The 24,154-nt window shown below is 34.3% G+C and overlaps 1 protein-coding gene across 5 annotated transcripts in view; it reads right to left on the bottom strand.

The window, feature by feature from the left end:
• LOC128986213 (ATPase WRNIP1-like) overlaps positions 1-24,154 on the bottom strand; it is a 99,934-nt gene that overhangs the window by 15,716 nt on the left and 60,064 nt on the right. For 3 of the 5 annotated variants that reach the window (XM_054406432.1, XM_054406436.1, XM_054406437.1), the window contains exons 8-9: positions 10,512-10,642; positions 7,631-7,772 (exon numbers count right to left, since the gene is read on the bottom strand). The exons of 1 other annotated variant lie outside the window; for it this stretch is intronic. In XM_054406432.1, the coding sequence (XP_054262407.1) occupies positions 7,684-7,772; positions 10,512-10,642 (220 nt within the window). In that variant the 3' untranslated portion in view covers positions 7,631-7,683. Of the gene's footprint in view, positions 1-7,630; positions 7,773-10,511; positions 10,643-24,154 lie in introns of those variants that run through there. One more of the 5 variants, XM_054406433.1, reaches the window with a different exon arrangement.

Below are 24,154 nucleotides of genomic sequence, written 5' to 3'. Positions count from 1 at the left end.
CGCACCCGAGCCAAAGTTGCGACATAGATAACAACCCCAGTGAAATAGGATCCTAGCTGTCGAATTAAACTGGAATATCACATTTTATTATCATGGTATTGCAAGAGTGAAACAATTTTATATTTTAACCTGAATATAAATAAAATGTTTAATCACCAACTTATTTTTTTAACACAGTACATTTGATTTCATATACTACGTTAAATACATTCCTTTGCGTTAAAGATCATTTATTATTTAAACCACTATTTGCAAACTTTGGTTTCAAACTAATCAACAACGATTTGCAATACTTTAAATGCAATTTGGCATCGTCAACCCTATTCACCGAGGAGACAATATTATATATTCGGGTCGCCGGAATTTTACCCCCATGGAATTTTACCCCCTGGGCAAAGCTGACGTCACTATGACGTAGTAACCTGAGTGGCCAAAAGTTTGTTCGCGGCCGGAATTTTACCCCCGCGGATTTCGAAGTCTAATGAAAATAGTCAGAGCGTGATTAATTCAATTAGCGATAAAAACCGGAATTTTACCCCCTGTCTATATAACAAGTGTTTAGACAACTGAAATGTTCGGGCCGGATTTTTACCCCCCGGAATTTTACCCCCCGGAATTTTACCCCCGGAATTTTACCCCCCGGAATTTTACCCCCAGATTTTTACCCCCCGGAATTTTACCCCCTGGCCGATTTTAGAAATTGAATGATTGGTTTTATTATTTCTGTTTTTAATTAATTGTAAACATTTCATTATTTAGTGGCCTATCTTTATTTATTTATTTTGTAATCTCAACTAGGGTAAGTCAAACGAATTCGAAAAACAATGTATTGTTTGATAAAAACACGAAAAACAATGTTTTACCATGGTTGTATAATAAATCGTTAAAGAAATATTCGAAACAATTATCATTCCTTGATTGTATATACGTCATATTAACCAAAAGCTGGCTTCAAAGATCGAATCCTAATACTTGAATCTCAAAATTAAAATTAAAAACATGTTCGATTAGTTAATGTCACAAATAAATTAAGATAGGCTACTTAATAATAAAATGTTTACTATTAAATTAAAACAGAATGAAGATAATTAATCATTCTCACTAATTTTATATCTAGCCAGGGGGTAAAATTCCGGGGGTAAAATCCCGGGGGGTAAAATTCCGGGGGTAAAATTCCGGGGGTAAAATTCCGGGGGGTAAAATTCCGGGGGTAAAATTCCGGGGGGTAAAATTCTGGGGGTAAAATTCCGGGGGGTAAAAATCCGGGCCATACACTCTAGGTTTTTATAATTTGATGTGTTCTGATTAAATTCACAACCGTGAAAATATATTTTTAATTCAGCGTTTAATCCATCGAGCTGATGTCGCAAAACTCACAAGTTCGCGGCCGGAATTTTACCCCCTGGTTTGTGACGTCACGTTTGCCCAGGGGGTAAAATTCCAGGGGGATAAAAATCCGCTACCCCATATATTCTCTGTGAACTATTAAGAAATAACCCATATTCAAACGGGGAAAAACACACTAAAGTCAACAGAACAACAATTCTTCACATAAAAATATAAATATAGGAAAAAATATCAACTATACTATATTCATGAAACTACATTATTTGTTGGATGGCAATGTGTGATTAATACTTGGCAACTGACTCGACTCGCAGCACGCGCTCCGATCACGCGCTCATATAACTTAGCATATCCCAGGAAATAACGCCTCTAACGGTATATAGTTTGAAGGAAAGTTAAATTTGGATCTTTATCTAAAACTTTCCCGCTGGTCAAATGCTTCTTACCAAATAGTACGTGATTTGGTAGCCGACTAACTTTTACATGTTTAGTTTTAAGAAAGGCCAAGTATAAAGAGTGATTTCACGCTTAAGTTTTTAACAATTATTACAAACTATTTTTTCACAACACGCATCGTCCACTTATAATTGATGTCCATGCCAAGTTTCATAATTTTTCCTCAATTCTAACAGTTCAAAATGTTGATGTAAATAGAGCAGTGTCACGCTGAGCTATATACGCGCGCGAAGCGGTGTGCCCCCAAGGTGACGTCACGTCGCGATGCGCAGAACGGTCTCAAACTCGTCCAGCTGAGTAGCACACCTTATTTACTTCCACCATGCCTATAGATATAGTTTATTTAATATTTCAAAAGACTGTATTGATAAGGCACAGCAATATTTCTAAAGTTTATAACAGCTGACTTAGTTTTGCTAATGATTTATTGTGAGTGAAGAAACTGAAGATGGAAGGATTTGAAATTTAATATAAAGAAGAGTGAAATTTAAAAAAATGTTCATTTAAATTTAGTAATTAGTATTTTTGCAACTTCAAAATTGAAATTTAAAATGTTAATAATAAATTAAAAGATATGTAATTAAGGGAGATGAAGGTAAATCATGAATGTCAACATTTTATTCAAAGATTTGGTCAGTTTTTCTCATATCAGCCTACACAAGATTTGAAATTAATCAAAACCAAAATGGTGGTATCAACAACTTACCAGATTTAAGTCATAACTTAAACGTTTCTATTAAGGCCATAAAAGTTTAATTTTGTTTCTAAAAGCGTTTGCGGATGTGTAACTATTATATGCAACAGATGTAAAGATTAAAATGTTTCTATTTTGTGTCCTCCTATTGCAAAGCACGGATATAACAGCTAGTGTATATATATATGAATTTGAACGGATGGTGTTTTTGGCCTCTGGGGACATCAAAACGAAAAAGTGAATCGGTCCCGAATCTAGGTCTTACCATGAGACCTACGGTAATAGCTTATTACCTATATGGGAAATTTTAATACACATGTGTACCGTTATGCCACAGGCTCATTTGAAATCAACCCACGAAGAGGCTGTTATCATAATGGCACAACAGATAATTAGTGATGGATAGTTACCTTGTACAAAACAAATAATGTTAGTATGTGACGATACCAATGCCTTTAATTTGGTTTGGTGGTCTGTGTAGTTGGTTTTGAAGTACTAACAATTACAAAGGTTACTCATACAATTATCCATTGCATTTTATAACTATGTTTACTAATGAATCTGTGTAATACGTCATGGGTATTTATTTACATGTTTTTAGTTATTAATAACTTCAATTTAAAAAATTATGCTAAAACCATGAGGTGAACAAAAATTACTGAAGACATATTTTTAAAAATGTTACGCTCTTCATTTCATGCCTCTTCCCACAAATTTCTAAAACTAACAGTTTTTAAGTATTTCGATTAAAACCAGTTTTGGCCGCCATTAATCCAATATGGCGGCGTTTGCCCAAAGTGGTACCCGACATATTCGTAATCAGTGCAAAAAACTGAATCAGAATCAGTCAAAAAACCTTTGTCCACCCATATTTCCAGGTCATTGTAAATTATAATGGGTCGGCCCCCAGACTAATACCATTGGTGCCATCCCCAGATAGTACTTTTTAGATGGGTAATTTTGTAAAAAAAACCACAAGCTAAATTGACATTTATTTTACTGTACCTTTAAGTACATATGACCCAGGGGCATAATATACACACAATAAACTCGACAATATATGGGATGATATTCAGGATACAAACGATTTATTAGTCATAAGAACCCTTAAAGTAAATTGCAAAATGACTCAGACAGAGTGAGCTCTTACTTTTATCACAGCTACAATGACAGAGGCATGCGTGAGAGCATCGACACGGTCAAGGTTGTCATTACAGCCACAAAACATACAATGATACACTAAACAGATCTTTGCACTGTGAACTGAATAAACACGCCGTGTATCTAGAGTTGACAGAACAAGTATTTTCAGTTGGCGATACTGCCTTATAGTCCCTGGCAAGCGCATCTCACTCAGGGCCGGATTTAGCATTTTTGCGCCCCTAGGCCCAAATAATTTTCCGCCCCCTAGTCTGGTCACAGTTACTTTCCTTCAAACCTTTATTAAAAACTATATCACGCCCATAGGCCTAAGTTAATTGCTTGAATATTACTCCTCGCCGGAATCATTGCAAGTTTTTTTTTATTGATTGTTTAGCCTTAACAAAATGCCGTCTTAAACACTGTTGGCAATTTTATGCTTTTAATAAATGCTCACGTTTGTGGCAGTGGGACTGAAACAAAACAACTCAAACCACCGAGAATTCCTGAAAAAAAAAAACATGGCCATTGATTCAAATTCCAGGCCCAAAAACCTGAACTCCATACAGTATGTGATACCATAGATTAAACATAGGCTACTCCTTTAGTAGATTTGTCATAATTTTGGATTAACTGAAAACAATTCTTGTTATTTAAGGAGTATGTTTTACCTATGTTTAAACCTAGTTTATCCAAAATAAAACGATCTAATCATCAACAATCGTCTCCTGTTTATATTACAAGAAATTAAAACACACATCATAGAACTAACCCTAAAAAAATAGAAAGGAAATTACGTCAAAACTAACGTCCAGTATCACCAACATGAACTAGACATGAACAAATTTTGAATTAACAATGTCATAAGAAGTCGACTTGAGTTATATATAATCTATGGTCGTACTGTATCTAGGTTATATTTCCAAAGCAAAACAGAGCAATACTGCCAACCATACCGATCCTTAGGTCTGAGGAGAAAATGACAGCATTTATGATGGTGCTTTGGAGGGTATTGAATGTTTTTAAAATCTAATGCAAACTGAGATTAATATTTGTTCGTTAAATTTAAACGTAAATTAATCGTTTTAATATTCAACACTACGTATTATATATTTTAACTTGATCCTGCAGATTGTTGTAAACTAATCAAAAGATTAGTTAATAACTTTTATTTTGTGAAGTGAGGGTGGTAACAATGTCTAGCACGCATGTGCCCCTAATCACTATGATCAGTAGTGCCGAGCCCGAGCCTGAGGAAGCCGAGCCAGCATAGTGGCCCAGTGCAGTGGCAATACGATGCGTTAACCCTTGGGCGCTCATCAACGTCAACATCCCTACAGCCTACTCCCGTATAACCATTAACCAATGTTCGTTAGCAATTTTGTAACGAAATTGATGCGTAATTCTGAAAAATATTTTAAATTTCATAACAATAATTTCTTCTTATGAACTTCGGAAGTTTTTTTATCAACTATGACTATTTATTTTTATTTTTAGATAGCCTATAAAAAAATTCCTCTTGGCCGTGCGCCCTCTGGGACCTTGCGCCCATAGGCCCGGGCCTACCGGGCCTATTGGGAAATCCGGCCCTGATCTCACTCCATGATTCCCCCAAATTGTGCCGCGTATTTGTACCCCACCCACATTTCTCAAGTCGACACTGTGACATTACGATCAACTCTCTTGTCTTTGAAGGGGATTCTCTTTTTAATAGTTTAATTTCACAAGTAACCAACAAAACTGACAATAAAATAAATAGTCAACAACGAGGGTTTTCGTACTTGTCTATAAATTTTATTTTTCAACTAACTGCTAGGCTCTCACTTTTTAATTGTTGTTAGGCATATCAACTGTGCTGGCATTGAAATTTGATGATGTCTATCAAGAATCGCCGCAATGAATAACGTAAAGTCTTATATAACTTACAAAAATAAGTTTTAATTTGTCTACCAACTAGTAGGCTTCCACTAAGGTATTTAATATTGTTGTTAGGCATATCAAATGTGCTGACATTAAACTTCGAAGATGCCTATCAAGCTCTCAATTGAAGTGTTATTAACTAAAGTAAAAGTATAATACAACTTATGAAAATAAGTTTTCAATTACCATGACATGTATATCTAATAAATTTAACAGCCTAAATTAACTAATATGTCTGCAAACCTTGAGAGGATATTGATAAATCCAACCAGATTTTTTTATTGATTTTTTAATATAATATGATACTGTATTATTTAATAAATAAATCCTCCGTCAAACACTTTTTAGCGAATTTCCCTATAAGGAAGTAGTTATTACCGTAAGTGGCACCGGTAAGACCTAGGCCCGGGACCAATTTACTTTTTCATGTTGATGTCCCTAGGGGCCAAAAACACTATTCGTACAAATCTTAACAAATTTCCCTATAGGGAAGTATCTATTACCGTAGGTGGCACGGAAAGATCTAGGCCCAGGACCGATTTACTTATTCATTTTGTGTCCCCAGAGGCCAAAAACATCATTCGTTCAAATTTTTATATATGTATATGTATACTAGCTGAACCCGGCAGACATTGTGGCCTTTGACTATTTATAATCCCGCGGGCTTTGCCCCGTTTAACTTCTTAATTTTCAAGATGATCTCGTTCGCATGGCTCAATCACGTCCTGGTTGAAGTTCGTTCGCTACGCTCACTCACCTTTAGATTGGAGCTCGTTCGCTACGCTAACTCGCCTCCAGATTGAAGTTCGTTCGCTACGCTCACTCACCTTTTGGTTGCAAATTTGCTGTTGTCATAAATGTAATAAAAGAAATAATAGTGCTGCACCCTGTTGGTAATCCTTGTAACTTTAATGCTATTGAACATCATAGAACAGAACCAACTTGTTTAATTGAAACTGCTGTTATGATTCATTAATTCCATTTCTCATAAGGTTAACATGGGAAACTCCAGAGCCACTGGGGCGGAGCCGATTGGACGGATCACGAAATTGATGGTGTATAAACCTATTCCATGACATTCTACACGTATGTACCAAGTTTCGTGGCAATCGGTTCAGCGGTGTCTGAGTTTATCACTGCCAAACAAACAAACAAACAAATATATATACAAACATCCTCTTTTATACTTATAGATATCTATGTATGTGTGTGTGTCCATGAACGATATCTTGAATAATTTCTGTCCGATTTTGATTAAATTTGGTTTGAAGGTATAAGGCGGGATAAACTTAAATGAGTTCGCGAACCAGTATGATCAGACCATGGGAACGGGGTTTTTTATGGAGTACAAATTGGTTTTTCTAATTTTTAACCCTCAAAACACAAGTTTTCCCAATTTATCTCTACATCTTTTTGAAAAGCTTAGAAAACAAATAATTTAGTATATTAAAGTGGTTTTGTACGGTTATTGGTTACGGAGAAAATTCGAGAAAATTCAAAAAAATGTTAATTTAAAATTACCATGTTATTCTTATGGAGAATGTTGTAGTTTGCTTGTTTATGGATATATGTTGAAGAAATTTGGTAGATTTATTTATTTTATACTAAGCTATTAATATATTCCAAAAAAGAGACTTTATTAGTTTCCCTGTAGCAGTAAACCTATGTAGTCGTTAAACGTAAATGTTAATTAAATAGATTTAATTGAAAATCAATTCAGGTAACTTAAATGGAAATTCGCTTAGTCGGCAAGTTTGCTGCGGTGGGGGTATTTATATCTTTCCTGCTAATATATTTAAATTTAATGGATTATAAATGCTGGGTCGGTTTTTGCTTATTTTAAAATAAGTATTTTTCACACTATCAATAAGTTTACTTTTTTAAATCCATTACATTACAATTTTACTGAATATAATTTTAAAACATGTTAGTTTTTCCGAAATTGTTTAACAGCGAGAGGGAATACACAAAAAAACCCCAACCTCGTCTACAACCTCCAAGCTAGTCTTGCCTATCTCTCTAGTAATATGAGAAACTATTTTTTTACTAGAAAAGGTAAAAAATTCCACTATAAAACCAACAACTAATATTTTATGTAAGTATAAATAACAATCAAAATGGTTTACTTAGAAAAATGTAATGTTCTCCATTCCCTCAGGCATGTAAGTAAGGTTTGAAGAACTCTTGTCCCTCATGTTGTATCCAGTACCATATCCTGAAACATCAATTTTCATCAAATTGTTAGATGTTAGATGTTAGGTATGCTTATTTATTCTTTAACAACATCTTATGATAAAGGTCTAAAGCTAAACGTGCGATTGACATTTTTAAATTATATCTTTTGTATCCTGTGATAAAATTATATTTTTTTTTTTATTGGCTTAAAGAAATAATGAAAAAAACATTCCTATTTATATTTGTATTGTTACTATTTAATTTATAGATAAGATAAGATAAGATTTAAAGATAATTAATAGAACAATGACATTCAAGCCAAAATCTAAAACAAAAATATTTGTTTTATAATCCTAATCAATGTTGAATAGTGTATTGAATTACAACAACATAACACTAACACAATGCATTGTGAGCTTGAGACAAACACTGTTAGTAAATTGATGTCCTTAGAGAAACGCAAACGGCAAAAGGATAAAAGTTCAAATCAATACTCGTGTATCAAATCAATCAATTCTCATGTTTGCCTGCCATGTGGATTGGGTGTTTGGCAGAAAGTTTTGATGGTGAAAGTTACTGCAGTAAACTTGAAGTGTTTTGTTAAAGCAGAGTTTCCCGTTTTATACGTGAAATATGTACTTACACTCAAACCTAATTTTTTATTTCCTAAGATTAGTAGGTATTTTACCAGTAACCAAGAAACAATTGACTAAAAAAAGATTATTTGTAATAAGTTCTTGTGCATGGAAAATTTTTTCAAGTTTTTTACTGCTTTTTTTCTCTGCAGTGTATTTTTTGCGGTTTTATGACGGACTGAGAAGAGACATGATACATACAGCATTTTCAAAGCAGCTGACCAATAAAATGTCTAAACTAGCATTTAATGTTAACATGCTATCTACCTATGCATGTCTTGCAGTTTGTCTGGTGGTGGCAATAACTAAAACACAAGAAAAAATAGCCATGCAAGATACGTTAAGAGAAGTAGACTTCTTGTTACATAGTAAAAACTTGTTTAGAAGTACACACACTATTTCCTATCTCATAATACTGCATACAATAATCATAACAGTTCATGGTTGCACATGGCAATACAGTTGTATAAGTTATGACATGGTTGGCCAGCTTGCACGGATGACCATAACTATGGCATTGGTGGAATATATGGATTTAGTACTCGGCATTAAAAAAATATTTCAAGAAATAAACAAAAACATAACAAAAAATATCAAGGAAAGCCACAACCGTATTACATTATGGACAGTGACACTGCCTTTGGTTGAGACTTGTTTCCCGCAGCTAAATACTCGTGGTCCTAGCCTATCAGAACTGAATGTGGCCCACTGGACCATCTGTCATATAGTTCGTACCACAAGTAAAATTTATGGCACACAATTACTGAGTATGATGTTTTTCTTTTTTACACATCTGGTGTTCAGCACTTATTTTGTTCTGCTGTTGAGATCACTCAGTAAAACTGATAAGCTGTTGATATTGCACGTTAACTCGTTAGTGAGTTATATAGTGCAGTTGTATATGTTAGTTTGGCCTTGTTCTATGGCTGTCTCGGAGGCCGAAAAATCTGCTGAAATTGTGGGCCGACTCATGCACCATAAAATGAACAAACAAATGTTTATAGAAACTGAGAATTTATTGGCTCAAATATTAAAGAGAGTACCTGAGTTCACGGCACATGGACTACTAACCGTACGTACTTCTGTGGTTATAGCAGTAACAAGTGCTGTCACAACTTACATGGCTATTCTCATGCAGTTTCAAATCTCTGATTCGCCAGTGTAAAAACACCGCTTCTTCACTAAATCAAGTTATATTTTATTGCTAGATATTAATTTATTTGAAAAAGAAACTAACTGTAGTTTTAGGTTTGTGCATTTGAACTGCTTTTGGGGCTTTATGCAGATAAATAACAAATTAAAAACAGAGTGACACAGAGTCTTTTAAAGAACTTCCAATACTCAAGCAATGATAAGAATTGCATAAAAACTTATGAGGTAGGGCCTACTGTAGATAAGAGTGAAAGTAATTACTGCGCCAGATATGTGACTAGCCATTAACGACGTAAATCATGACACAACATATTATCTAGTTAGTGCCTTAGGACATTTTTCCCCATTGTTAACAAAGGCACAACATTTTTCCTCTTACTACAAATACAACATGCTTTGCTTACCATGTGATGTTTCTCTCATACTTGGCCTTAGTATTTCAAAATGTTCATCAAGGATCAACCAGCATAACATTATATTTATAGAACAGAAAAACTAAATAGAAAAAATCTGTTTGTGTTTGATCTGTTGCTGATGATTGAAACTAATTTATTAGGATTAATTTGCCTTTAACTATATGAATATGATTTTTAATGTATTTTGATAATTATTAACTCCAGATTACATTCTAAGTTGATATTGATTTATTACTAGAATTATTCTATAATGAGATATTTGAGTCTTGTCTTATTGGATTTCTTTAAACTCACTTTTTATTGCTTTATTTTCTTTTTAGACAGTATTTTTTTTTTTTTCTGAACTGTTTTTCAACCTATAATCCAAGACAGAGACAGAAGTATCCTGTTTCTACACAAGTAATACATTTCTATTAATTAAGTTATTTTTAAAAGTGTTTGACAAAATTGTTATGCACAGAATGAATAAAATAAACAAAATCGTTTTCTAGGGGACAGTACACACATTTTTAAGAACCAGGGCCAGCTTTCAGTATAGGCCACACAATGTAGTACTTACTACAGTAAATGACTCACCTAGTTGTTTCATGAGCTTGGTGGGAGCATTGCGAAGATGGAGAGGCACTGAGGGCAAGGCTCCCTTGTGATTCCTTACACACTGTTTTGCTGCATTAAACGCATCATAAACCACACGAGACTTAGGAGCTCTAAAATTAAAGAAAATTGGTGATAGCTTTGTATTCTACATAAGTAGATCCGTAACAAGTATTTCAGCCCTTTGACCTCCAAAAACCAATAGATCAAACACAAAAGTAACATAAAGAAATGAGTAACATGTGCTGTTGAGAGAGTGAAGTTTAAATCTAAGTTCAACTTTGGGTTGACCAGTGTTGTTAGTGCAGTGGAGCAGAATATTGGGTCTAATTAATAACTAGACTACCAAACAATTGTACTCTCAGGATTCTTTAAATAATGAAGATAAATAATTCTTGAAACTATGCAACATTGTCAAAGAAATAGGAAGAGACCTTCCAGATAGATCAGACCTGTGTGAAATAAGCTGCAGCACATACATAGAATTGCTATTGCACAAAGCTTCTACAAAGATAGTACGATTGAAAATCATGATTTTGAAATGAAATGAAATGAAAATCCTTCTTTATTGAGGCGAACTTAGGACCTCATGGTCCTTTCTTACAGTTAACCTCTAAATAATAATAGTAATAACAATAATACATGATGTGAACAAAAGTAAAATACACATTTCGTAACATAATTAATAATAAACAACATAACATACATTTCTTTTCCTAGCATACAGTCACACACACATACACTCTTTGCAGCAGCTAAGCCTAACGCACGCCATCCCGCCACGCCACTACCATCCGGTTGAGATAATATTCTTTCAGTGTCGCCTTCAGTCGGGATCGGTTTTCTATGGCTTTAATGGCATCGGGTATAGAGTTCCATAGGCGGAATGCTGTGACTACAAATGATTTATTATAAATAGTTGTTCTGTGACGAGGAATGCGCATTTGCGCAACATAGACGAGCCAGAGCGAGTATCCCTTGCACCTCTTTCATTCAAAAATTCATAATTCTTTGCAATGTAATTTGGAATTCCAAGATTGATAGCCGAATGAGTGATTGAAAGTATTCGGAGTTTTCTGAGGTCATCTAATTTCAAAATTGATTCATTTATGTAATAAGGTGTGACGTGGTCGTCCTGCCTAAGGTCAAACAGAAATCTAATACAATAATTTTGTGCACGTTGTAGTTTTGTTGCCAAAGCCACAGTCATATCATTAACCGCAGTGTTGCAGTAATTGAAGTGTGGAAACACAAGTGATTTGACCAGTAAGAGTTTAATGTGAAAAGGAAGGAGTCGTTGCATCTTCTTCATTGTGTGAATGGCGGCAAATACTCTTTTACAAGTATCTACCACCGCGTCAGTCCAGTCTAATGTACGGTTCATCAGCAATCCAAGACTTTTGATTTTGTTTTAATATTGCAAAGTAATTCCATTTACAGTGAGTTTTGGTAAATTGTCTTCTTCAAGTTTGTTTAGTAACCGTAAGTGACCTATAATGATTGGTTTTGTTTTGTCAGGATTGAGTCTAAGTCCATTCTGTGCATTTTGCAATCAAGGGAGACAAATAATTTTGTTTTTCATATCACGTGAACGCAGGAAATGTTGATATCTCCAAGGTCAAAGGAGGTGTTCTCAAAGGCTTCACAAAGATAGGGAACTATGCACCTATTCTGTATGTATCACCGCATGTAAAAAATGTTAAGTGCAAATTAAATATGTCTACGTCTATGATGCTGTCTTTGCAACCGCTGAAGATGTTCACAATGTTGCTGTGAACTCAGGAAATTATCACGATATCACAAGAACATGGTCGTTGGAAACAGTGAAGTCTCCAAGATCGCGGAAGAAGTTTACGTTTCTGCTGCAACTGCGTAAGATGTTCACAAAAGCTATAGTAGCAGGAGACGTTCATGAGTTTGAGGCGACCATGGGAAACACTTACGATTTCACCGTGATTGTGAGAGATAATGACCGATTAAAAATTTAAAAACCGATTGTAGTATGGCAATTAATATTTTGAAAAATCAATACCTACCAATTCAACCTTATTTTGGCGTTAGACCCAAAGGTAACTTATTTACCCAACACGACTGAAGGTAAAAGTTTATAGTCTGGAAAAACCTAATGTTAAGAGTCTTCATCACCCTAGGTGTAGTTCCGTTTTGGGGGGATAGCCTTGGGGGGAAGGTGATGTGGACGGGCGGGTAGCGCGGGGTCATTATGCGCGCCTTTCTGAAAACATCGTGTAAACAAACTACTACTAAAAACACGACTCCGCACCTACGCACGCGCAGCGGCAAACTTATCTACCGTTGGACATTGACTAAGGAAATAAAATGTTTCCCTTGTCTGTGCCTTGGACATCGAGCAGTACGAGCCAGGGCTAGAGATATACATGTATGTATATATGTATATGTATATCTCTAGCCCTGAGTACGAGCACAGAACATATCGATCTTACATCACTGGCTGTGAGGAGCCCTTGTGGCAAGCGCAACTAATTAAATGTTTGTTAATATTAATAATATGAGTAACATTATGCCTTGGCATTATGGATATTTCCATTAATACAATGACCTTCTAAACTAGCTTTTAAATTTTTTCTAGGAAAACTTTATAATTTTAATAATGTACGTTTGTACCATGACTTAGCTATGCAATATGTATTGTCAATTTTAGCTAAATAAAATGATTTGATTTGATTTGATTTGATTCTAGCGAATGCCGTTTCGACTGTCTTATTAATTGTTATAGAGGAGCTAATTTTTTCACCACACTATGATGTTTTTAGCTGTTTTAAATAAGTTAATTGGTGGCTGAAAATTACGTTTTGCTGGACATGCCAGCTGTCATCGTCATTTGGGGACCGAGCAGGTTTTTATATCGCTAGGGCCGCAAAATCAGCTGCCCGCTTGCTTTCTTAAAACATGAATGCATATTCAAGACACAATAAGTATCCATAGCATTGCGATTTTTGTTTATTGTCACCGCTGCCTAACAACTGTTATTATTATTTTTGCTGATTACTCAAATTATTTCTTCACATAACCTTAAAGTTATAGTTGTGTTGACTATCAGTGTGCATTATTATTGTGGTGCATGGTGGTAATAGGGTATAGGTAGTGTGGTGAAAAATAGCGTTTGTACCACGGACCGAAATGGTTTTACAGCTCTCGATCGTTTTAAGTTCGAAACGACTATCTGGAGCCGGCAAAACCTAATTTTCGGCCCTAGGTACGTAATATACTATATTTGCATATGATTACATAGAATAAAACGATGGAAATTTTAATTTGATCCGTGTTTTTCTAAGTAGCTTAGTAACTTTTCTTAGTTCCAAACTTTTCTAAACAGTAGTAAAAGCACAGAAAACATACTACTATAACCGGTTAGTAGTAGTTTTCTGTGGTAAAAGTGAGATTGTAGGCAGAATCTGCCCGCACGACGCGACGTGGCGTGGCAGCCCCTCTCATATAACATTACAACCAAACTACATCGACATTTCGTACTTCCGCTGTAATCGCTGTAGTTGAGCACTAAATGAATGAAAATGTCGAGCAAAATCAGTTGAAAAATGTACGCACAAAACTGCCAAACAAATAGGCATTCTGTTTCTGTGAACCAAATATATCATTGGCATTAGATACAGCAAGTAGACATTTAATTTAGGGTAACCAGATGAATCATAGACTTTGGTTCCTTCAAGTAGACAATTCATTTACGTGAACCTGCGTTTAAAATTGACTTTGGGTACTGCAAATAGACATTCCATTTATGTAAACCAAATATACCATTTACTTTGGATACTGCAAGTATATATATCTCATTTACGAGAAATAGATGTATCATTGACTTTAGAAGAATATTGCATCAATGCTAACTCCGCTCAATATTGCAAGCAGACAACTGCATTGTACACCTAGTATATAAGTAGATTTCTACCTTATTGCAGTGGTACCACCCGCTTTTTAGGATATCTATATATATAAAAGGCAAAGCCCTCACTGACTCACTCACTCACTCATCACTAATTCTCTTACTTCCTATTTACCTAGGAGGCTGAAATTCGGTACACTGATTCTTTAGGCATTAAATAGGAAAACTAAGTAGTTTTGATTCTGATCGGACTCTCGGGCTCCACCCCAGTGGCTCTGGAGTTTCCCATGTTAACCTTATGAGTACTCATATTTAAATGGAATTAATGAATCTTAACAGCTGTTTCAATTAAACAAGTTGGTTCTGTTCTATGATGTTCAATAGCATTAAAGGTACAAGGATTACCAACAGGGTGCAGCACTATTATTTTTTTTAATTTATGACGACAGCTAATATGCAACCCAAAGGTGAGTGAGCGTAGCGAACGAGCTAACCTGAAGGCAAGTGAACGCAGCGAACGAGCTCCAACGTAAAGGTGAGTGAGCGTAGCGAACGAACTTCAACCAGGACGTGCGAACGAGCTCACTTATGAAGTTAAACGGGGCAAAGCCCGAGGGTACAGCTAGTTTTCAATAAATTTATACATAGTACCAATTTATAGGAAATTATATTTTCTTTCAGAATATCACCTCACTTTACTCGGTTTCCCCCATCATAAAAAAAAAAATATTTTGCAAAATAGTAACAACAAAAACAAATCAAGCCCTGCACACACCGATACTCCGTGCGATACTGGAACGGGCGCGATACTTTTTCTTGGAAATTGTTTTGCGATACCAGTGGTCCGTGCGATACCCTGGTGGCCTATGGAGCCGCACAAACCAGAGCGAACCACGAAACGCGATACCGAGACGAATGCGATACCGTAGCAACAGTATCGCGGTAATCAATCAATTTTTACGTGTTCGTAAACTGGCAGAGCGACAATTGTAATAGTTGCAGTCGTAAAACACGTTTTATTCACTGAAATATATAATTATCCATATAATAAAGTATCTCCTTCATAGGTGCATGAAATTTTGCGCATTTTTTGTCACTGAATTATTTTCTATTACACCACTGGTGCTGAAGTTATCATCTGTTATTTTTCGACTTTCTGAATATTTAGTCGAACTAACGAACCTCAATCTCTGTTGACCAATAACTAACAAGTCGAGTTTTGCTGTGATTTTAATTTATCAGTTTGCATCGTTAATGAATGTTGTAAATTTGTAAGTTTTTAGTTTAAATATTATTTATCGTGCCACTACTGAAATGTGACATTCCTTTTAGAAACTTGAGACACTATTACTAGCCGGTTTTTGTAAACTGTCTACCAACAACGAATATTGCGGGTTTGATTGTGACTTTTGACTTTATCAATTTGATTCATATTTATTAGTCGTAAATTTGTACATATTTAGTTTGTTATTATTTCTTGTGCATATACTTACTAAATTTGAGGTTTGGGACATTACGTTTAGCCTGTTTTTTAAACATTTCCTCATAGTGAACAAACGTTGAAAAGTAATATATATGTTTAAGTAGAAAATAATTTCTAGAAAAATACAAAGATTTATAAAATTCATGAAATATTTATTTTAATGATAATTTTCCATAAACAACTCTTACTGTACCTCATTTTATCTCAAAATGTTATTGCCTTTACAAAAATATTATGTACTTTTACACATATCATTAGAAGATATTTATTTGGGCTTTGTTTGAATTTTATAGCACAAAATCTAGATATGCCATTTTTTCGTTTTTATGTAATAACTTTCTAAAACAATATGGTAATTTGAATCTTTTTACATTTATATTTAGGGAAATTCGTTCCAAACATTTTGTATATCTTGAATTTCACATAGGAAATTTTTTGGGTCATGCAAAAGCTTAACTTTAATCAAAATTAAAAAAAAATTTCTTTCAAATGTCAGTTCAAAACTGTTTTGAATATTTATTCGGTTGCAAATTTTAAATTCTTCATGTCATTACGAACAGTTTAAGTATACGGTTCAATTGTTTTGCTCTGTTGGTTTAGATCTTATGAATTTTCGAAAATAAATCAAAATCGCCAAAAATGCCTTACCTCTACAGAGTTTGCCCATTTGTTGTACCAAGTTGCATAAAATGTAATGTGTAGCAGTTAGTTGTTGATCAGAGTCCTGTGGACAGCGACAGGTTGCGACGCTTCGGTGACTCATCTACCGTCTGAGCCAAGTTTTGTAAAAGGCTAGTAGCGCAGTAGCCTCCCTTCGGCAGACCGGCGTTTGCGACAAAACATGCTAATTTCGTCCCCCGTTTCGGATGCTGTTTACCAACAGATTTTGTTGAAACTTTGTAACAATGTAGTTGAATAGTTATACTACGACCCTTATACCTCGAAAAATTGAAAATTAAACAAAAAAATAGTTTTATTGAACTTTGAAAGTAACCGAATTTACGTTACTTTTTAGATTTTTTTGTACTTATACTATTGATTTTTTTGGATATATCGTGTATAAGGGACCTAGAACGAACATTAATCTGTAAGGAAAAAAAGTTTTAGCAATATATCTTTACGAATTCCATCAGGAGCGAGGGACGCCCGAGGCATGTTTTCAATGTTTTTCGCAGGGGTGAAGAAGACTCTTAAGAGACAAAAAATAAATAATGTGCTTTCCAAAGCAAAAAAAATCAAAGCCAAATAGCTCTGCTAGGTACTACTATATAAAAAGTCACTCGTATAGTTTAAATCAATATATTGATGATTAAAATAATACCACAAGTAAATAAAGTTTAGTAAAAAACAAAGCTTTACAAACAAACAATTATTTATAGTCTATTTACAAAAAGTATTTAAAGAAAATGAAAGCAAAACTATTATTTTTAACTAATTTTGAACTTGACGTGTAAATCCTAAACTCTTAGGCCCCTTTTATTCACCGCGGCAGCCCGCCAGCAGTCTCCCGACGCGGGTGACCGCTGCACCAATGTGTCACGCGGCAAGCCGCTGCAATCGCCCACTGTCACGTGGATAGTGTAACAGTGCTGCCATCCACATTCCGGCAGTTGACAGTCGCTCAGTGAATGTGCACTGTGGCCGTATGAAAAATGGATCCGTGTCTTTTGGCGTATGCATTTCTACAATTACAGACAAAAAAGCGCCCGTACACGACAAAACGACTACAGTAAGTACAATGTGCACAGCCGACTGACTAGAGACCCAGTGTGAATGACACTGGTGACTTGGGTTGGTAGAAATGCGAGAGCGACGGCGGGCTCCCGCAGAGAATAAACGATCCCATATAACACTATGCATATACTAACCGCTCACCGCCTGCGGTTTCTAAGCGCAAGCGAGTGAATTTACAAACCTCCGCGGCTAGCTGCAACTTCCGAGACCGCTCCTATTTGAATAAAAGCACCCATTTACAGCAATGCATTTACAAAACCGCGGCGGGGGACTGCTGGCGGCGCTGCTGCGGTGAATAAAAGGGGACTTATATGAGCAATGTTTGCTTGTATGTAGCCTATGATTGCTTGCACAAAGATCTTGAAAACAGGCTTTGACGTTTTCCTTCAAATGTTGTAAATAAATTATTTCTAGCCTAAAAACGTTATTGACGACAGCCATTACCGCAGAAAAAGTCATTTCCCTACACATCTCATTTGAAAATTAAAATATTTAACATTGGCCTTATGGGTTGCCAAGTAACTATCTTGGTTGAACAAAATAATTTAACTGAAGTCTAAACCTTCGCTGTATCATCGCGATGTTGTCCCCTGGTGCTGCGGAGTGGGGGAAATGATTCTCCCTCCACCTCCCCTCTAGACGGCGTCCAAACAAGCCCGCGTTGTTTTACATACATAACCTATGCTGCAGTTTTTCAAAAGGACAAAATGAGAGTTAAAATACCCCCGCCGTAGCAAACCTGCAGACTAAGCGAATTTCAACTTGTCTGATTACATTTTTACTTAAATATTTTCATAAATAATACATATTTATTCCCTATTTAAATATCATTAGATTTAACGAGTGCTTAGGTTTGCTGCTACGGGGAAGGTAAAAAGTGTTTTTTTGACCATATGTCAATAGTATAGAACGAAATAAATAAATTTGCCAAATTTTATCAATATATATCCATAAACAAGTAAACTACAACAATTTTCATTTTCTCCATAAGAATAACATGGGAATTTTAAATATAAACTATTTTAGAATTTTCTCTGTGACCGTTAAGCATACAACAGCGCTTCAATATACTAAATTATTTTTTTTTTAAGCTCTACAAAACGGTTTAAAAAGAAATTGCAAAATTTTTTGTTTTTAGTGTCAAAAATGGGAAAACCCCATTTTTACCCCATAAAACCCCCCATGAACCCCCCCCCCCCCCCCCCCCCGTTCCCATGGTCCGATTATGCTGGATCGCGAACTCGTTCAAATAAACGTAGGTTTACACGTTTGTACCAAATTTCATCAAAATCTGATCATTTTTGCTTGAGTTATCGCGCTAACGGACACATATATATATATTATTTTCTTGCATTTATATATATATATATATATATGAATTTGAACGTACGGTGTTTTTGGCCTCTAGAGACCTCAAAATGAAAAATTAAATCGGTTCCGGGTCCAGGTCTTACCATGAGTACTACGGTACGGTAAAAGCTTATTCCCTATATGGGAAATTCGCTAAAATGAAAATTTATTAAATTAATTCTAGAATTTTTTATTTTCAAATTATTTTTTTTATTATAAAATTAAATTGTCATAAACCAACCCAACCAACCAAACTTGCTGATTATATAAAAAGATGTAAAATAAAAATTGAATGAAGGTTTACTAATCGAAAAAATAGTTCTGTTCATAAAATAAAATTATAAATGCCTCAAATTCAATTTTATAATTTCTTAATTATAAAATGAAACTGTCATAACCTAACAAAACTTGCTGATGATGCAAAAATCTTAGACAAAAAGTTAGCGCCACCGATAGGATTCGAACCTGGTACTGTACCTTCAGTTTGTCAGCCCTGTACGTTATCCATTAGACCACCGAGGACAATGGCTCCAAACCGTATCGTTTCGGTAATGGTGTTCCCTCAGCCAATAGAATGCTCTCATTTTGTCCACATTAAAAAACTGCAGCTGAAATAAAATTGTGCTTTCCCCACTCCGCAGTGCCAGGGAACAACATCGTGATGATATAGTGAAGCTTTAGACTCAATCAAATATCAATGAAAAAGTAACTTATTTGTGTATAGACTAACTAGCAGTTACCCGGCGCGCGTTGCTGCACTAACAACTATTGTTTTAAATTGTAATTTGTTCTTTACAGTAAATAGTATTAGTACTGTATTAGTATTATTATTATTATTGGAGTTTCTTCTTTTAATGACAGTAATGTGGGGGGTTAATGACAAATTGGGAGGAATTTGAATACCTGAAATAGCTCGCACACTTATTATTCACTTAATAATTTATGTTAGATTGTGTGGGTTAACAAAAGATAAAAATACTAAAGCATTGCCATCCCTTTTATTGTTTATAATACTTTGATACAGTTTTTACTTTTTATGTTAACATATTTAATACAGTAGTGGAGAATTTAAACTTTGTTGAGTGCACAGGTGTGCTGCGATTGGGGTTTATTGTATTTGGACTTATCCAAAAGTAAAATAGTTTCTGTTCTGCATTCTGTGGAAACATTGTGGCGCTATTTCAAATCATGACTAATACGGAATGTTGTGATTCAAACCTATTCAAACCTACAAAACAGTTGGTGAAAGTAAACATCTGATTTTAAATTAGGCCTATATTTATTTGTTAACATTGTAGTTCCAAAAGTCTGACACTGGATCCTTAAAACCCTCTAAAGCCCTTTTGACGGATCTGCACCAAACTTCACACAAACCATCCTTGAATAATGCTTAATAATGCCTGAAAGTTTAATTACAATCTGTCCAGCGGTTTCAGAGTTCATAAGGTACATAAATACATACATACATAGTTCCTCTTTTATAGATATAGATATGGGTTTATAACAAGCCATACACAGTATAAAAGCAAATTACAATAAAAAGTACAAAGGGGAAAACACCAGGTGTTACTATTTAGCAAAGATTACAATGAATACTACTCGATATGCTATAGGGGGAAATAGTTCCGATCAATTAATGATTATTTTACTTGGCTCTCTCCTACTAAAACTTACTGATGCAATTATAAGCAAACTTTGGTTTAGCAGTAAAATAAATATCGTATATATTTAAAAAAAAAAACTTTTGCAAAACTTATGACAGCTAGCCTGACCATACTACTGGACCGAATTACTTGCGTGTTGTACTAAGAGAAAGATAGAAAGATTATCGGTCCTATATGTGCAGGTTTTATTTTTAATTTGAAAATATTTATGTTAATTGGGTCAAAAATGTAAATTATTAAAGTTTTCTCTTGTAGAGATTTAACAAGGGGCCAAATTTTTAAGCTTACGACAGCCACCCTGGCCATACTACTGGACCGATATACACGCGGGTTGTACCAAAAGAAAGGTTATCGATCCTATATGTGCAGGTTTTATTTGTATTTTGAGAATATTTATGTTAATTGGGTAAAAAATGGAAATTCAACTTTTCTTATGGAGATTAAACATGGGGCTAATTTTATATATTAACTAGCAGAGTACCTGTCCTTCGTACGAGGTTGGCATAGAAGTATAAAATGCTTATTGCAGTTATACTCAAGCTTTGCGTTTGCAATGGGGGAGGGCACATTTTGATAAAATTTGCTTCTTTAAATTTACGGTTTACTTTAGTATCATACATCTACCATAGCCACAATGTTCTACCACTTCACCTAAGCACCAGAGAAAAAAATTATTTAAAATTTGCAAAATGTCACAATTTAATTATGAAATTAAAAACATAAACATAGCTGTAAGGAGTCCAACTTTGACAGTTCTCATTGTGTATCACAGTTTTTTGTTGCTGCTTAGTTCAAATAGTCAATGGCTCAAATTAGCTGTTTTCATAAATGCAGAAAAAAATTTAGTGCTGCACCCTGTTGGTAAATCTTATAACTTTTAAACTTTTAATGCTTTGCATATCATAGAACCAATTTCTTTAGTTGAAACAGCTGACTAAATTCTTTAATTCCCTTTAAATATGAATACTCATAAGGCTAACATTGGGAGCCACTGGGGCGGAGCCCGAAAGGATTTTTGAGGTAAGAATATGCCTAAATGTTAATTGGGAATGTGAGCTATCATCATGCCAAATTTCAGCCCAATCCGTCTGGTGAGCAACACACACACAAACGCACAAACTCACAAACTTTCAAATTTATAATATTAGTAAGATAGGCAAGCTTGATTATTGAAAACGTTTTTTCTCAGCTTCTGTGTGCATCGGAGGAAAAATCTACGCATACTGTTAGAAATATATTTGCCTATAGATGTGCAGAATCCATTTATAAATTAAAATAGGCTCATAAATAAGCACAAATATTAATTTAAAATCTTTAAAAAATTTACATGGACCTTCAGGGTTGCCATGTTAGTGACGAAATAACAAAAAAATATAAACAGAAAATCAAAACAAATGGAAGAAAGTCCAATCACATGTTTTATTTACAGCGTGGGGTGAAAATAGAGAAGTTTGCACAATACATCACATAGGTACTTTTGGTCGAGTTTTCGACCACGGGGCGAGCTCTAGTTTAATAAATAATAATATTATTATTTTATGTCAATTAGAATGCAAACAAAAATTTTCAATCAGTTGTTTTAATTTAAACAAACTGTCAAAACTATGTTTATGTATGTATAGGCTATTATAAACGAGTGATTTTTACCAGACTGTAAAATAAATTAATGTGTTGTGGATTGCCAGGTTAATATTTCAAATTGAAATTCCACTGAAACTTCAATAATAAAAGAACAAATTAGTTGTAAATAAATAAAACAAGACTTTCCTTTATATTGCTTTTACAATTGAAATAAACAATACCGAACCAAGGCTCGGATCCCCAGGACTCCTATTAAAATAAATATGCTCAATTGCTAATACCTGCAGAAAGGTTTTGAGATATTTATGGTCCCAGAGATTCAAAAAACATTCTGATTTTAGGTGAGAGACTAATGGCATGGAACTAACAGGTGCTACAGTGTCTTATCTTTGCTCACACCCAGTGTTGGGGAAGCTACTTTTAAAATGTAGCTAGCTACAACTACTGCTACATTTCCAAAGACGTTACTTTTTATTCCACGCACATTAGGTGAATGTAAAATTAATTGCAACTACATTTTTATTGAACAAACATTTAAACAAAAAATGTCAGTATTGTATCTAACATTACTTGGAAAACAAATTATTCCTAGATTGTATTTAATTTGTTGGCATTATAAACCTAACATTACAACAACAGAACCAAATAGTTGGGTGTCCCATATCATATTTAGGACTTATTTTTAAATATTGCATTATTTTAAAGCATCTTATAGGCTATGTAAATTTCATTAAGTTCAAAGGACATACAACCAAACTATATTTTAAAAGCTCATTTTATTTCTTTAATATAGATTAATTTATAGATGTCTTTTATCAACAATTAAGACCAATAAAACTGTAAAACGATTATTTAAAAATACTTTTTTGTGTTACAGAGCCTTGCCTTCTGAAATTGGAGTTTATTGCCTTTCTTTACTTTCAATGTTCTAAACGACATTGCTATAACTTTTAACCATAGTGATAAGTTACTTGTTCTATGAATAACACTTTTCAATGTCAAGAAATTGTCCTTTATTGTCATTATGCATAGGGCAAATTGTGCTTCAACCTAGTTGGTACAGACAGTTGGTAACAGTATTCAGCAACTTTTCCTGAAATCGGCTTTTAATTTAAACATGTTGAAATTTGTAAAGTAAAAATAACATGTAGGCCTTGGCTATGTAACAAGTTGGCTTAAGTAGGCTTGTTCTGTAATATTTCATTTCATTTCATTCATTATTTAGTATTAAGTTTTTTTTTTAAGTTAACTTCTATTCATACACCTAATAATCACTCCTCAGAAAGACTGTCCTAATATTCATTTTCCTAATTTATATAATTTCATTAATATGATCAATTAATCATTAATAATATTCATTCCATAGCCTATTTTTTTTTTTTACAACACCCACAACCTAATTATTTATTAAATATGTAAGAGAATTGCAATACATCAAAATTTCTTATAATATCATTTCAAAATTAGTCCTTAAGGAATCAAAATTTAAGTAGCAGTGAAAGTGATCCCATGTGTTCAACAATGAGTGATGTGAACATTGAGATGGAAAGAGAAGGAAGCCATTGAGAAGTTGAAATTGTTAGAAGAAGGAGTCAAAATTTTACCAAAGTTAAATCAAATTCATTTATCAAGAAGACCAGTTTCAAGTTATATCACATAGTAGCCTAAACCTCAAGAGGACTCAACTCAATCATCATCTTCAAAATTAAGTATAAACTTTTCTTTAAACTCTTTTAAATTTTGTGCTAATTGGACTTACCTTTTGGACAACACCAAAATTAGATTTTTCATTGTTGGGATTGTGTAAGTTTAACACCTTAATTAGGCCTATTTGGACACTATTAATTCTTAGCATTCAAGCCAGCACGACACCCTACCCTGAGACATATCACACCTAAATTATTTGAACCTTCAAGTTATTTTTCAAATTTATCTT

Source organism: Macrosteles quadrilineatus, unplaced genomic scaffold, assembly GCF_028750875.1.
Source record: "Macrosteles quadrilineatus isolate MER2022 unplaced genomic scaffold, UCM_ALF_1.0 Scaffold_2__2_contigs__length_208266976, whole genome shotgun sequence".
NCBI lineage: Eukaryota > Metazoa > Arthropoda > Insecta > Hemiptera > Cicadellidae > Macrosteles > Macrosteles quadrilineatus.
This window is presented reverse-complemented; position numbering and strand designations above follow the sequence as displayed.